This window comes from Schistocerca nitens, chromosome 6, assembly GCF_023898315.1.
Source record: "Schistocerca nitens isolate TAMUIC-IGC-003100 chromosome 6, iqSchNite1.1, whole genome shotgun sequence".
NCBI classification, from domain to species: domain Eukaryota; kingdom Metazoa; phylum Arthropoda; class Insecta; order Orthoptera; family Acrididae; genus Schistocerca; species Schistocerca nitens.
This window is the reverse complement of record NC_064619.1, coordinates 513105244-513119295: the sequence shown is the minus strand read 5'-3', so window position 1 is coordinate 513119295 and position 14052 is coordinate 513105244. Positions and strand designations below refer to the sequence as shown.

The following is a 14052-nucleotide window of genomic DNA, read 5'->3' as shown; positions in this document are numbered from 1 at the left end:
GGCATCGTCCCCACCATAGCCCTCAGTGGTCACAACCCCACAACAGTCTACAGCAGTCCACTCACCCCACCGCCGCCCCACACCGAACCCAGAATTATTGTGCCGTTCGCCCCCTCCCCCCCCCCCCTCGCCCACCTCCCCTGGAACGTCTCACACCAAACGAGTGTAACCTCAATGTTTGCGTGGTAGAGTAATTATGGTGTACGCGAACGTGGAGAAAGTGTTTGCGCAGCAATCGCCGACATAGAGTAACCGAGGCGGAATGAGGGGAACCAGCCCGCACTCGCCGAGGCAGATGGAAAACCGCCTTAAAAACCATCCACAGACTGGCCGGCACACCGGACCTCGAGACTAATCCGCCAGGGACCGGCACGCCTTCCCGCCCGGAAAGCAGTGCGCTATACCGCGCGGGTAACCGGACGGGCTGGATTATTATTACAAATCTGAGGTTTTCACTTAGATGATAATCATATGGTATGGAAAAATGAGAACAAATAAAACGAAATTGACTGGCATATTGAACCGAAACAAGGACGTGCTTTGCGCCGAGTTGCAGTTTGTGTCCAGAGAGAACTGAAAGCCCGTAGCGGGCACTTACTGTGTGCGGAGCGTGAAGGCGGCCGACGTAATGGACGAGGGCAGCGACAGCCCCTTGATGATCTCCTGCCACAGCTTCTTATTGATGACGTCGACCAGTCCGCCGCGCGCGATCACCAAGTTGTACAGCTCGAACAGGTCCAGCACAGATTTGGCCATGATGGGCAACCGGTTGATCGGCGTCCCTGTTGACAGAAGCAGTTATAGTTAATTGCTGGGTGTCATTCGCATAAGAGATATATCTATAGGCTGATTTAAATTAGTAGCCATTTGGTATCCAATGTCCAAAAATGCAACGTTGTCGCGACATATACTGTCTGCAGACGACCTTCACAGCGCTTCACTCTCCTCGCAGATTCAAAATCTGCTACAAAGTCTGTATCTGCTACAAAAACCATGTAAAAAAAATCTGCAAATCACGTAGGCACAATCTCTAAAATATTAGAGCAATTTACTGTATTTACGAATCGAGCAACACTACACTATAGTGTATAGTGAATTCGGATACTGTAGTCTCTCCGTTGAGAGGATATGGAGGAAAGGACTTATATGCTTTGGCTACTTTAGCCTGCTCTCACACATTCATGACGTTACATAGATTGCATTAAATAGTCTGATGAGACACTTTTGGCCACGTGCCGTACGACGTGCTAGACTGAGTCTAAGAGACTCAAGGTGCCAAAAAAGTAAAGTCATTGGTGATAAGCGCTACTAGTCGTAACTTACCGCGACTATAGATGTCATAGATGAGCTTCTTAAGTTCAACAGCACAGACGACGACACTGGACAAATTTAGAAAGGAAGGCGTGAGGGAGATGGCCTTGATTAAGACAGCACTATCGTAGCGTGTCAGAATATTTAAAGCAAAGAATAGAGACAACGAGGATAGCTCGAGCAAACCAGGAGAGAGAAGCTGAAGGCAACAGGTTGTAGGAAGACGAATTATTATTGTTCGTATGGCTTACAGGGTCATTTTACATTCTTATTTAAGGGCTTCATATATAAATGGTTGAATATGCATAAAACACATAATATAAACCAACACACACACACACACACACACACACACCACATCAATTTTATCGCTGAATACCTGTGTCTTTAAGAGTGCACAGATCCTGGCGTTCCCAAATGTCGTTCCGAGTCCAACAGCCAACTTTCGAAACAAACGATCTTCGATCAGGTGCTGCTTAGTTTTCACAGCAACCCCACGGTCGCACGCCGGTGCATCTTTCAATCCCCATTCATACAAACATGCACCAGACCTTCCATGTCCTTCATGGAATCGATTCAAAGCTGTCCTCAGTTTCCTGGTAAGACCAAATGCATTGACACATTTAGTAGGATCTGCAATAAGGCAAGAATTTGCTGGAGGGAACTACTGTCAATTCTCTTTCCATTCTCGGCACGTATCACATACAGGAGGCGCATCTCGCGTTGGCCAGAGTGGTTTTCTGGATTTTTGTAACACGGCAGGTATATTCTGTTGCTGATTATACAGAAGCAATTCCAGATGAGTAGTACATTTTGCGAACTCTCTTGCAGCTGCTGCTACTTGTCTGATTGATGGTGGTGTAATGTTATATTACATAACACAGGCAGTCATGACGGTGGTATTGATTTAGTCGTACCGCTAATTATTCTCATTGCTTGATTTAGTGCAATACAAAAAACATCGTAGGAAGACGAAGAACACTCTTATGGAGGTTGCAGAAATAGGAGGCTTGTACACAGCAACTAGGAAACTCGAGCTGTTAAATGATTATGATGATGACTGCACAACAGTAATGGATGGGACTTTGTAACAGGTCTCGTTAAAAAAAAGTACGCTCTCACGTTGATGACAAGCGACGTCTGTTGGCACAGCCAAGTACGCCTCCGTGTCACATCGCGCCACGGTGCAGTGTACGCGCTATTAGCAAAGTACCTCTAAGCAAGCTGACGCATATCGGCGGATTCCCCAAAGCCCCTAGCCTCGATAAAGGTGCCACCGCCAGCTCTAACGGCGGGTACCGTAAGCTAAATAAGAAGGTGAGTGTGCCCCGGCGCCGACCACGTCCTGCGAGGGCGGCTACGAGTCCCGCCAGGGCATCGCGCTCCGCCATTAGTCACCCTGCACCGCGGCGCGTCCGATTGAAACGTCAGGCGTGTGCTCGGCACGCATCCTTCAAACGGCGCGCGCCGCCGACGCACCATTAAAAGGACTATACACAGCGGCTGTGAAAGCTACATCGGTTACATCTACTTGTAAAACTTACAGCTCCGGCCTAAAACTCACTAGATATCAGGATACAAAATTTTCACTTTTGTACTGCCTACTCTTAGGACCCATTTATCAACAACACAACATGTATACGAGAAGCGTTCCATACTGATTTAGCTTCATTTTTCCCCCATTAGTCATGTGACATGCCATTTGACACATCGCTGCAGTTGCAAGTATACAGGGTAAAAAGTACTTAAACCGACAAACTCTGGAAGGTTGTAGGGGACATAAAAACAAATATTTTTCCCTAATGTCATTTTTTGCTATGAGGATTATTTAAACCGGTGGAAGCCGTATTACGCTCTTCAGTTGTCAGAGGGCGTATTACGCTCTTCAGTTGTAGGCAATTGCTGTCCACCAGTGCAGTAGTGCATTGTCTCTGTTTACTTATGGAGCGATACACCTGGAGTGAGTACACTGATATGATTGGTGCGTACTACGTAGCGCATCACAACGGACGAGCTGCACAGCAGGTTTATCAACAACAATATCCTAATCGCCGTATCACGCATCATATGACCTTTGCTACTGTGTACCAACGTCTGCGTGAGACCGGTTCATTTAGCAGATTACCTGGACAGGGACGCCGTCGCACGGTAAGAACGCTGCAATTTGAGGAAGCTGTCTTGCAGAATGTGGAGCGGGAACTTTCAATCAGCACTCGTGCAATTGCACGTAACATGGGGACTAATAAGACGAATGTAAGAACAATCCTTCGAGAGCAATTGTTACGTCCATTTCACTTGCACCGTGTCCACAACCTGGAACCAGTTGATTATCCACCCAGAGCACAGATTTCGCAGTGGTACCTTGAACAGTGTGAAATGCATCCTACATTTCCATCCTCTGTGTGTTCGGGCGTGATGGAGTCTTCAACATGCACAATTCGCTTGTTTGGAGTGAGGATAACCCACATGTTACTAGCGCTCATCAAGTACGGTTCTTCGTTAACGTGTGGGTCGATGTTGTTGGGGACTGTTTAACTGGACCGTATCTGCTACCTAGGCCATTAAATGGCAAGCACTGTTATAATTTTCTCGCCAGTGCATTGCCAGAATTGCTGGAAGACGTCCCGTTCCCTGCAAGGCAACGCATGTGGTTCCAACATGACGAGGCGCCGACACATTTCAGTCGTCGTGTGCATCGATTCCTGGACCGACGGTTCCCAGAAACGTAAATTGGCAGAGGTGGTCCTGTACCATGGCCTGCTCGATCCCCAGATATGTCCCCTCTGGATTTTTTTTTTTTTGTGTGGGGAGAGATGCACAACTTTGTTGCATCAGAAGAGGATCTGGTTGCTCGGATAGTAGCAGCAGCAGGAACAATTCAGGATACTCCTGCGGTTTTTGCCCGTGTCAGACAGAACATGATCCGACGGTGTAACCTTTGTTTACGTGTCAATGGAGGCATTTTTGAAAATCTACTGTAATTGAAAGTGGGTTATGGTAATGTGTTGTCTCTTGGCCATAAAAAAAATGGAAAAGTGTTTGTTGGTTTAATTAATTTGCCGCCAGGTAAAGCTTCCTCTACCGGTTTAAATACTCCTCATAGGAAAAAATGACATTAGGGAAAAATATTTCTTTTGATCTCCCCTACAACCTCCCAGAGTTTGTCGGTTTAAATACTTTTCACCCTGTATAGTACTTTTGTCTAACCCAACGTGGCAGGACAATCACTAGAAGTGTAATCCTTGCAAAGTACAACCAATTTTCCCAACTACTGTCTTTACATGCGTGCGACTGAGTGAGAGTGTGTGTGTGTGTGTGTGTGTGTGTGTGTGTGTGTGTGTGTGTGCGTGTGTATGTGTGTGGGTGGGGTGGGGTGGGAGGGAGGGCAACATGGGATATGAACATTAAGGACAGCGTTAGACATCTACATCTACATCTATACTCCGCGAGCCACCTTACGGTGTGTGGCGGAGGGTACTTATTGTACCACTATCTGAGCCCCCCTTCCCTGTTCCATTCACGAATTGTGCGTGGGAAGAACGACTGCTTGTAAGTCTCCGTATTTGCTCCAATTTCTCGGATCTTTTCGTTGTGATCATTACGCGAGATATATGTGGGCGGTAGTAATATGTTGCCCATCTCTTCCCGGAATGTGCTCTCTCGTAATTTCGATAATAAACCTCTCCGTATTGCGTAACGCCTTTCTTGAAGTGTCCGCCACTGGAGCTTGTTCAGCATCTCCGTAACGCTCTCGCGCTGACTAAATGTCCCCATGACGAATCGCGCTGCTTTTCGCTGGATCATGTCTATCTCTTCTATTAATCCAACCTGGTAAGGGTCCCATACTGATGAGCAATACTCAAGAATCGGACGAACAAGCGTTTTGTAAGCTACTTCTTTCGTCGATGAGTCACATTTTCTTAGAATTCTTCCTATGAATCTCAACCTGGCGCCTGCTTTTCCCACTATTTGTTTTATGTGATCATTCCACTTCAGATCGCTCCGGATAGTAACTCCTAAGTATTTTACGGTCGTTACCGCTTCCAATGATTTACCACCTATGGCATAATCGCACTGGAATGGATTTCTGCCCCTATGTATGCGCATTATATTACATTTATCTACGTTTAGGGAAAGCTGCCAGCTGTCGCACCATTCATTAATCCTCTGCAGGTCTTCCTGGAGTACGTACGAGTCTTCTGATGTTGCTACTTTCTTGTAGACAACCGTGTCATCTGCAAATAGCCTCACGGAGCTACCGATGTTGTCAACTAAGTCATTTATGTATATTGTAAACAATAAAGGTCCTATCACGCTTCCTTGCGGTACTCCCGAAATTACCTCTACATCTGCAGATTTTGAACCGTTAAGAATGACATGTTGTGTTCTTTCTTCTAGGAAATCCTGAATCCAATCACAAACCTGGTCCGATATTCCGTAAGCTCGTATTTTTTTCACTAAACGTAAGTGCGGAACCGTATCAAATGCCTTCCTGAAGTCCAGGAATACGGCATCAATCTGCTCGCCAGTGTCTACGGCACTGTGAATTTCTTGGACAAATAGGGCGAGCTGAGTTTCACATGATCTCTGTTTGCGGAATCCATGTTGGTTATGATGAAGGAGATTTGTATTATCTAAGAACGTCATAATACGAGAACATAAAACATGTTCCATTATTCTACAACAGATTGACGTAAGCGAAATAGGCCTATAATTATTCGCATCTGATTTATGACCCTTCTTGAAAATGGGAACGACCTGCGCTTTCTTCCAGTCGCTAGGTACTTTACGTTCTTCCAGAGATCTACGATAAATTGCTGATAGAAAGGGGGCAAGTTCTTTAGCATAATCACTGTAGAATCTTAGGGGTATCTCGTCTGGTCCGGATGCTTTTCCGCTACTAAGTGATAGCAGTTGTTTTTCAATTCCGATATCGTTTATTTCAATATTTTCCATTTTGGCGTCCGTGCGACGGCTGAAGTCAGGGACCGTGTTACGATTTTCCGTAGTGAAACAGTTTCGGAACACTGAATTCAGTATTTCTGCCTTTCTTCGGTCGTCCTCTGTTTCGGTGCCATCGTGGTCAACGAGTGACTGAATAGGGGATTTAGATCCGCTTACCGATTTTACATATGACCAAAACTTTTTAGGGTTCTTGTTTAGATTGTTTGCCAATGTTTTATGTTCGAATTCGTTGAATGCTTCTCTCATTGCTCTCTTTACGCTCTTTTTCGCTTCGTTCAGCTTTTCCTTATCAGCTATGATTCGACTACTCTTAAACCTATGATGAAGCTTTCTTTGTTTCCGTAGTACCTTTCGTACATGATTGTTATACCACGGTGGATCTTTCCCCTCGCTTTGGACCTTAGTCGGTACGAACTTATCTAAGGCGTACTGGACGATGTTTCTGAATTTTTTCCATTTTTGTTCGACATCCTCTTCCTCAGAAATGAACGTTTGATGGTGGTCACTCAGATATTCTGCGATTTGTGCCCTATCACTCTTGTTAAGCAAATATATTTTCCTTTCTTTCTTGGCATTTCTTATTACACTTGTAGTCATTGATGCAACCACTGACTTATGATCACTGATACCCTCTTCTACATTCACGGAGTCGAAAAGTTCCGGTCTATTTGTTGCTATGAGGTCTAAAACGTTAGCTTCACGAGTTGGTTCTCTAACTATCTGCTCGAAGTAATTCTCGGACAAGGCAGTCAGGATAATGTCACAAGAGTCTCTGTCCCTGGCTCCAGTTCTGATTGTGTGACTATCCCATTCTATACCTGGTAGATTGAAGTCTCCCCCTATTACAATAGTATGATCACGAAACTTCTTCACGACGTTCTGCAGGTTCTCTCTGAGGCGCTCAACTACTACGGTTGCTGATGCAGGTGGTCTATAGAAGCATCCGACTATCATATCTGACCCACCTTTGATACTTAACTTAACCCAGATTATTTCACATTCGCATTCGCTAATAACTTCACTGGATATTATTGAATTCTTTACTGCTATAAATACTCCTCCACCATTGGCGTTTATCCTATCCTTGCGGTATATATTCCATTCTGTGTCTAGGATTTCGTTACTGTTCACTTCCGGTTTTAATCAACTTTCCGTTCCTAATACTATATGCGCACTATTCCCTTCAATAAGCGATACTAATTCAGGAACCTTGCCCTGGATACTCCTGCAGTTTACCAATATTACGTTAACTTTTCCTGTTTTTGGTCTCTGAGGACGGACGTTCTTTATCAACGATGCTGATGTTCTCTCTGGTAAGCCGTCAGGTATTTTATCGTTTCGCCCAAAGGGGGGTCCCTCTAACCTAAAAAACCCCCGTGTGCACGCCACACGTACTCTGCTACCCTAGTAGCTGCTTCCGGTGTGTAGTGCACGCCTGACCTGTCTAGGGGGGCCCTACAGTTCTCCACCCCGCAGAGTCGTCTGAGCCTCTGGTTTAGACCACACGGCTCCAAACCAGAGGACCGCGATCGACTCTGGGCACTATGCTGCAGATATTAAGCTCAGCTTGCACTCCGCGTGCGATGCTGGTTGTCTTCACCAAATCAGCCAGCCGCCGGAAGGAACCAAGGATGGCCTCAGAACCCAAGCGGCAGGCGTCATTCGTTCCGACATGTGCTACTATCTGCAGCCGGTCACACCCAGTGCGTTCAATAGCTGCCGGAAGGGCCTCCTCCACATTACGGACGAGACCCCCCGGCAAGCACACCGAGTGCACACTGGCATTCTTCCCCGACCTACCCGCTATTTTCCTGAGGGGCTCCATAACCCGCCTAACGTTGGAGCTCCCTATAACTAATAGGCTCGCCCTCTGTGACTGTCGGGACCTTGCCGGAGAATCGGCCACTGGCCCAACAGGCGAGGCATCCTGTGGTGGCTCGGAAACGATGTCATCACCACTAGGAAGCACCCCGTACCTGTTGGAAAGGGGTAAGGCAGCTGCCACGCGGCCAGATCCCACCTTCGCCTTTCGGCCAGGCACGCGCGAGCCCACCACTGTCCGCCATTCACCCTGGAGTGATGGCTGACCGGTAAGATGCTCACTGCCGGAAGACGCAGCGACATCAGGGGTTCCATGTGATTCCAAGGCCACCGAAGTAGGCATAGGTCTCACCACAGTTGCCCCAACGCTACTACGAGCCGACGCCTGCGCCTCGAGCTCGATGAGCCTAACAGACAAAGCCTCCACCTGCCCCCGAAGAGTGGCCAATTCTCCTTGCGTCCGCTCACAACAACCACAGTCCCTACACATGACTATGTTTACCCTACTCTATACGGTGACAAATTCCCAAGATAATCTTCTGATGAGCTACTCTGATAATCAAGAAACACTCACTGAAATACGAGACGCGAAAACTACGCTAGGTTTTCCCAGAAAAACTATTTAAAAGCTAAGCGCAGCAAATAAGTACAAAATAAATTTCTCTCCTAACGATCAAGAACTGTTAGTTTCTATGCAGAGCAGATAAACACAAATAGAATCCCTTCCTTAGTGGAAGGTCGTAAACAAAATGCAAAATAACGCTTTATACAAACAGTACTCGCTGCTGCTGGTGCTCTCGCTCTGGCTGTCACAAGACAACTGCTGATTCAAGTGACTAGTGGCTAACGGCCGCGAAACAAACAAAAGACGGTTTTAGGGCGCTTTCTGTTCCAAACGATCAAGAAAACACTAAGAAATCTAACACGAAAACTACGTAAAGTTTTATCAAGAACTGTTAGTTACTATGCAGAGCAGATAAACACTAATAGAATCCCTTCCTTAGTGGAAGGTCGTAAACAAAATGCCATGGTTTATGTGGAATGAGAATGTAAACACTGTGGATATTCACAGGCGACTAGTGACAATGAGTGGAGAGTGCGTGCCGCCACGAAGAAGTGCTCGTCCCCATACGAATCGGAAAACCACGACAACTGAAACGGAGTTCCAGGACTCCCACACCCACCGTATTCTCCTGATCTGACCCCTTCTGATTACCACCAATCCGGGGCTATAAAGAAACCTCTGCGCGGACATCATTTCGTGGACTTTCAGAACCTTTCAGAACTTTGCCGTATGATGGAGGCGACAGCCTCTAAAAATGTTGTTCGAGTAGGACCTACAGAAGTTACAAGGACCAAGTCGTGAGAATACGGTTGGCGTGGCAGTAACTGGAACCGCGTTTCAGCGATGGTAGTAGTGATTTTTCGATTCATAGAGAGACGAGCGTTGCGTTGCAAGAGAAATTTTTCGTGACCCTGCCCAAACTCTACACGCTGGCACCAATCGCCGGTGAATATCCGTAGTGCTTACACTCTTCTTCCACAGTAACCACGTCGTCCAGCGACTCGTGATGACAGCATCTGGAACATAGGCTGTACTGTCCAGGGATACACTTAAATGATTGTCCTGCCACCTGCGATTAGTCGAAAGTACGACATACTTGCAGCTGGCACACCATGACTGATGGGGACCAAAGAAAGCGTAAATCAATGTAGAATGCCTCTTAAGTAAAGCTGTGCTAGATCCGAAGACTAGTTTGAACAGCACAGTGTACCTTAGGCACGGTCCTGTTGGAGATGTTATGCCTTTTCTTTCTCCGACGTTTTAAACTGACTCACCCAGCCAGTTACGGGAGAATCCACGGTTCAACATGGACTCCGTACCATGGTGTAACTTGGCGTTTTCCATATCAACAATTCATTACCACAGATAAAAGAAGCAGTAATTTGTAATTTATCGTTTCCAAACCAGGCCTGTTTTGCTCTATCTGTGGTCATTGTCGACGACGGGAACGGTTATTTGGCTGGGGGATGGGGGGGGGGAGGGGGAGAAGGGGAGGGGGAGGTTGTTTTATTTAGCCTAGAGGTGACGGGACGGCGTTTCCCTAATCCTCCTCAACAAGTGGAAGTCGGGGCAACAAGGCACACCTCAAGGGTAAAAAATTTCCGTGACGACCTGTTTTCCAACAGCCGTCGAAAAAAAGCATCTAAAAGTGCTCCAGGCATCAGCACCTTACAGAAGCACGGTTAGAGGGGGCAGAAAATGGAGAATAGAAAGGCCTGCATGCTGCTCCTGATTCGGACAAGCTGGAAGGCTTGAATGTAAAATAAATTTGATGGTGCGGTCTGGGGTTCGAAGAGTTGGCCGGCAGACCCCGTGGCGTGGAGGAGTTGTGTACACTCTGAGGTAGAGATGGTATTTTCGTTGTGTATTTCTGGAACTGGAACCAGCTAATCCTTCGTGATCAACTAAGTTGCTTGTAGCAAAAAAATGGCTCTGAGCACTATGGGACTCAACTGCTGAGGTCATTAGTCCCCTAGAACTTAGAACTAGTTAAACCTAACTAACCTAAGGACATCACAAACATCCATGCCCGAGGCAGGATTCGAACCTGCGACCGTAGCGGTCTTGCGGTTCCAGACTGCAGCGCCTTTAACCGCACGGCCACTTCGACCGGCTGCTTGTAGCAGCACGGGAGGCTAAGAAGATGCAAAATGCGTTCCCGAGTACGGGCGTGGAATTCTACTTGAGTGTTGTCCCATCCCAAGAGAAGGGTTTGTCAGGGATTGAGAGACAGGAGCTCGTGTTCAAGGGAACGCAGTCTGTTGATGTTAGTGAGAGTGACACGCTACTGTCTGACATGAGTTTCCTGAGGTGGATGCAGATGATTGTAGGATGAGGAGATTAAACCCTCGAAATGTACAATTAACCTTTAAGTTTATTCTGAATTTAAATTTATAGAGTGGCTCTCCTAGTAGATGTGCCTCCACGCTAAACAAATCCTTAAACAGAAACAGTAATTGCTTCTCACTGTTCTGTCTTCTAGTTGAAATCTGCGACTAACAGAGCGTTGTAGCTAACTTCAGCCTGTAACTCCGACTGCCCACGGACTTCTCTTCTAACCGAATTCTGCCATCAAATTTCCTCCTGGACCCCAGGTCCTAGCATTTTGTTAGTGTTCCTCCTTCGAAGCTGCCAGGCCCTGACATGACGTAGCGTCGAAGGCTTCACGTCGCTTATTGGATGTGTTAAGTTCGTCATTTTTCAGAAATCTTTCACAGGCTCTATGGAGGGGATAAGAGGTCATTTCTTATACGGCTACCGATTATGTCTTAAGTTCTTCACCGACTCTTCGTGACATAGACCCCCCCACCCCCCCCTCCTCCCGCCCCCCATCACAAGCCTCTCTCTCTTTCGCTCTTATAGCTTATGCTTTCTGCCTCACAATTATTGCCCAAGGTTCTTGCTTGCTTAGTTGTGTCATCTCACTTATAAATCTTGCCAAATAACTTAGACACTGAGGTGACAAAAGTTATGGCATACCTCCTAATACCGTGTCGGACCTCCTCTTGAACGGCGCAGTGCAGCAAATCGACGTGACATGGACTCAATAAGTCCCCTGCAGAAATATTGAGCCATGCTGCCTGTATAGTTGTCCATAATTCCGAAAGTGTTGCCGGTGCAGCATATTGTACCCGAACTGATCTTTCTATTGGGAGCCATAAATGTACCACCGCATTGTACAAAGATATTTGTTTACATGTATGTGCGTCAACCTGGGGTACTTTTTGCAACCCATCAGATGGAGACTGTAAAGATGCTTAATTACATTTAGGATGGGGGTTTTCATTTACCGTCGTCAAATGTTGACTGTACCCTGCACCAGGTGAATGACTAACGTCCTTGCGGTATTCACACTTTTACGAGCATGGCCGGAATTACTGCATTCTCTGATAACTGATGTTGCTATGCGGCATCGCATCTCACCCAAAGCACTTGGAAGGGGAGGAAAAAAAGAAGAAAAAGTACAGACTATACTGGAGACTAATGGTGTAACGTGAGATCCGTGCATGCCCATAACGGTGCTGGAGGTGCAGAGCCGTACTATCGACGAAAATCTCGTCGTGTCGGTGTAACTGAACTGCACTATTGGGATGGTGAATACAAAACGGTTTTTGTTAACATCATTTACAATCGCCTCAAATTATGTAATGAACGAGCGAAACAGTCTGCTGTACCGGCAACCATATGAAATGGCAACTGGCACCAAGGCACACATGTTCTAGTTTCGATGGGTAGGTACATTCATGTATAAGATACAGTCTTGTGAAATCACTTGAATCTTTTCGAATCATTCTGTAAATTTGTTTGATTCCCGGCGGGGTCAGGGATTTTCTCTGCCTCGTGATGGCTGGGTGTTGTGTGCTGTCCTTAGGTTAGTTAGGTTTAAGTAGTTCTAAGTTCTAGGGGACTTATGACCACAGCAGTTGAGTCCCATAGTGCTCAGAGCCATTTGAACCATTTTGTAAATTTGTTACGCAGAGGAACTTTTATTCATAAATACGGAGGATAGAGACTTTTTGTATACAGTATCACGCGCCGTTTATGGAAAGATGTTCTAAGTTTATGACTTCAGCTGCGTAACTGTGCTTAAATGATGTGATTCGGTGAACACTACTTTCTAAACAAAAAATTGATAACAGGATCGTCATCATTCTGCAGATCCAAGTCTCGGTATTTCCAGGTCTCCAGTAAGATTGTAAAAATACGGTGCTGCTATGAGTTCGCCCTCGAGGATGTTTGCGGGATGAGGTCAGGGGGACTATTAGGTAGCGCGGGGGCCCGTGCGTTCAAATGTCACTGCCGCCCATCGCTGGGAAGATCAAAGGCGGCTTATGAATTTAAACATACGACTCAAATTAGGTTACAACCCCCTTTCTCCAGAGAATGAATATTAATAGCGTCGGAGTGCCGGCACTGACGTCGTCTTCTCTGTCCTGGCATAATGTATTAACATCAATATTAGGACATTTACAACGGAAAATTTTAAATGGTAACACGTGTGTAGAGCATATTTAGTTGTTTTCTTTCTGGTATTGGAAGATCTCAGGTTGTGCAATACGCTGTGTGTTTCTGTGGGACAGAGGGAAAATTGCGATGGAAAATAATTTCAGAATACTACGGAAAAGGGCCATATGACGTGCAAATAATAGCGAAAAATGTTCCGGGCAAACATTTGGAATGTACAAGTTTCTAATTTACTGCACACAATGGCCTAACGCACAGATTACCTCTAATACCGAAAATATTGTAACTCTTTGTACACGCCAGTCAAGCAACTCTCTCGTGTGCATTTGGAGATACACAGGCAGCACAAATGGTGTTCTCTAGTATACTGCAAACGAAATACTGAGTAATCATTGTTGCTTTCTTTACTTGCATGTATTTTGTATTATATAACACATGAGATATAATTTTTTCGGAGGCGGGGAAGAGAGAGAGAGGGGGGGGGGGCAAGAGGACGAGGTGAGGGACTTTTAGACAGTAATGGTGTCTATGCATCTCACAGCTCTAAAATGACTGCTTCATCATGCTCTGTTAAGTTAAACCAATACTTGATGGGAATTTGGTAAATACACAGCTCTCCCGACTGTTGACACTGTATTTCGAGGCCGGAACCGCTATTCATCCTTCGAGTGACACTCCATTTATTTTCAGAAGTTTTATTTCTGTCCTAGTCTTCCCACCAAAAAGAAATCCTTGCCGATACCAGCGATAGCTACAGTGAATAGCCACGGAGGTGAATCAAAAGGTTTCTAAATTGACCATGTCCCTAGAACTGAAGAAAGCAAAGTACTGCTTCGGTGCTACATTTGCCGTACCAAGTCTGGACCAGGTAGACCACTGGATTATGCTTTGGTACAATGAGAAAGCATATTTTTGCAGAATTCATT

At 46.0% G+C, this 14052-nt stretch overlaps 1 protein-coding gene across 1 annotated transcript in view; it reads right to left on the bottom strand.

Moving 5' to 3' along the window:
* LOC126263435 (protein dead ringer-like) overlaps nt 1-14052 on the bottom strand; it is a 530207-nt gene that overhangs the window by 57429 nt on the left and 458726 nt on the right. The window contains exon 4 of the mRNA XM_049960527.1: nt 599-782. Coding sequence (XP_049816484.1) covers nt 599-782 — 184 coding nt within the window. The remainder of the gene's footprint in view (nt 1-598; nt 783-14052) is intronic.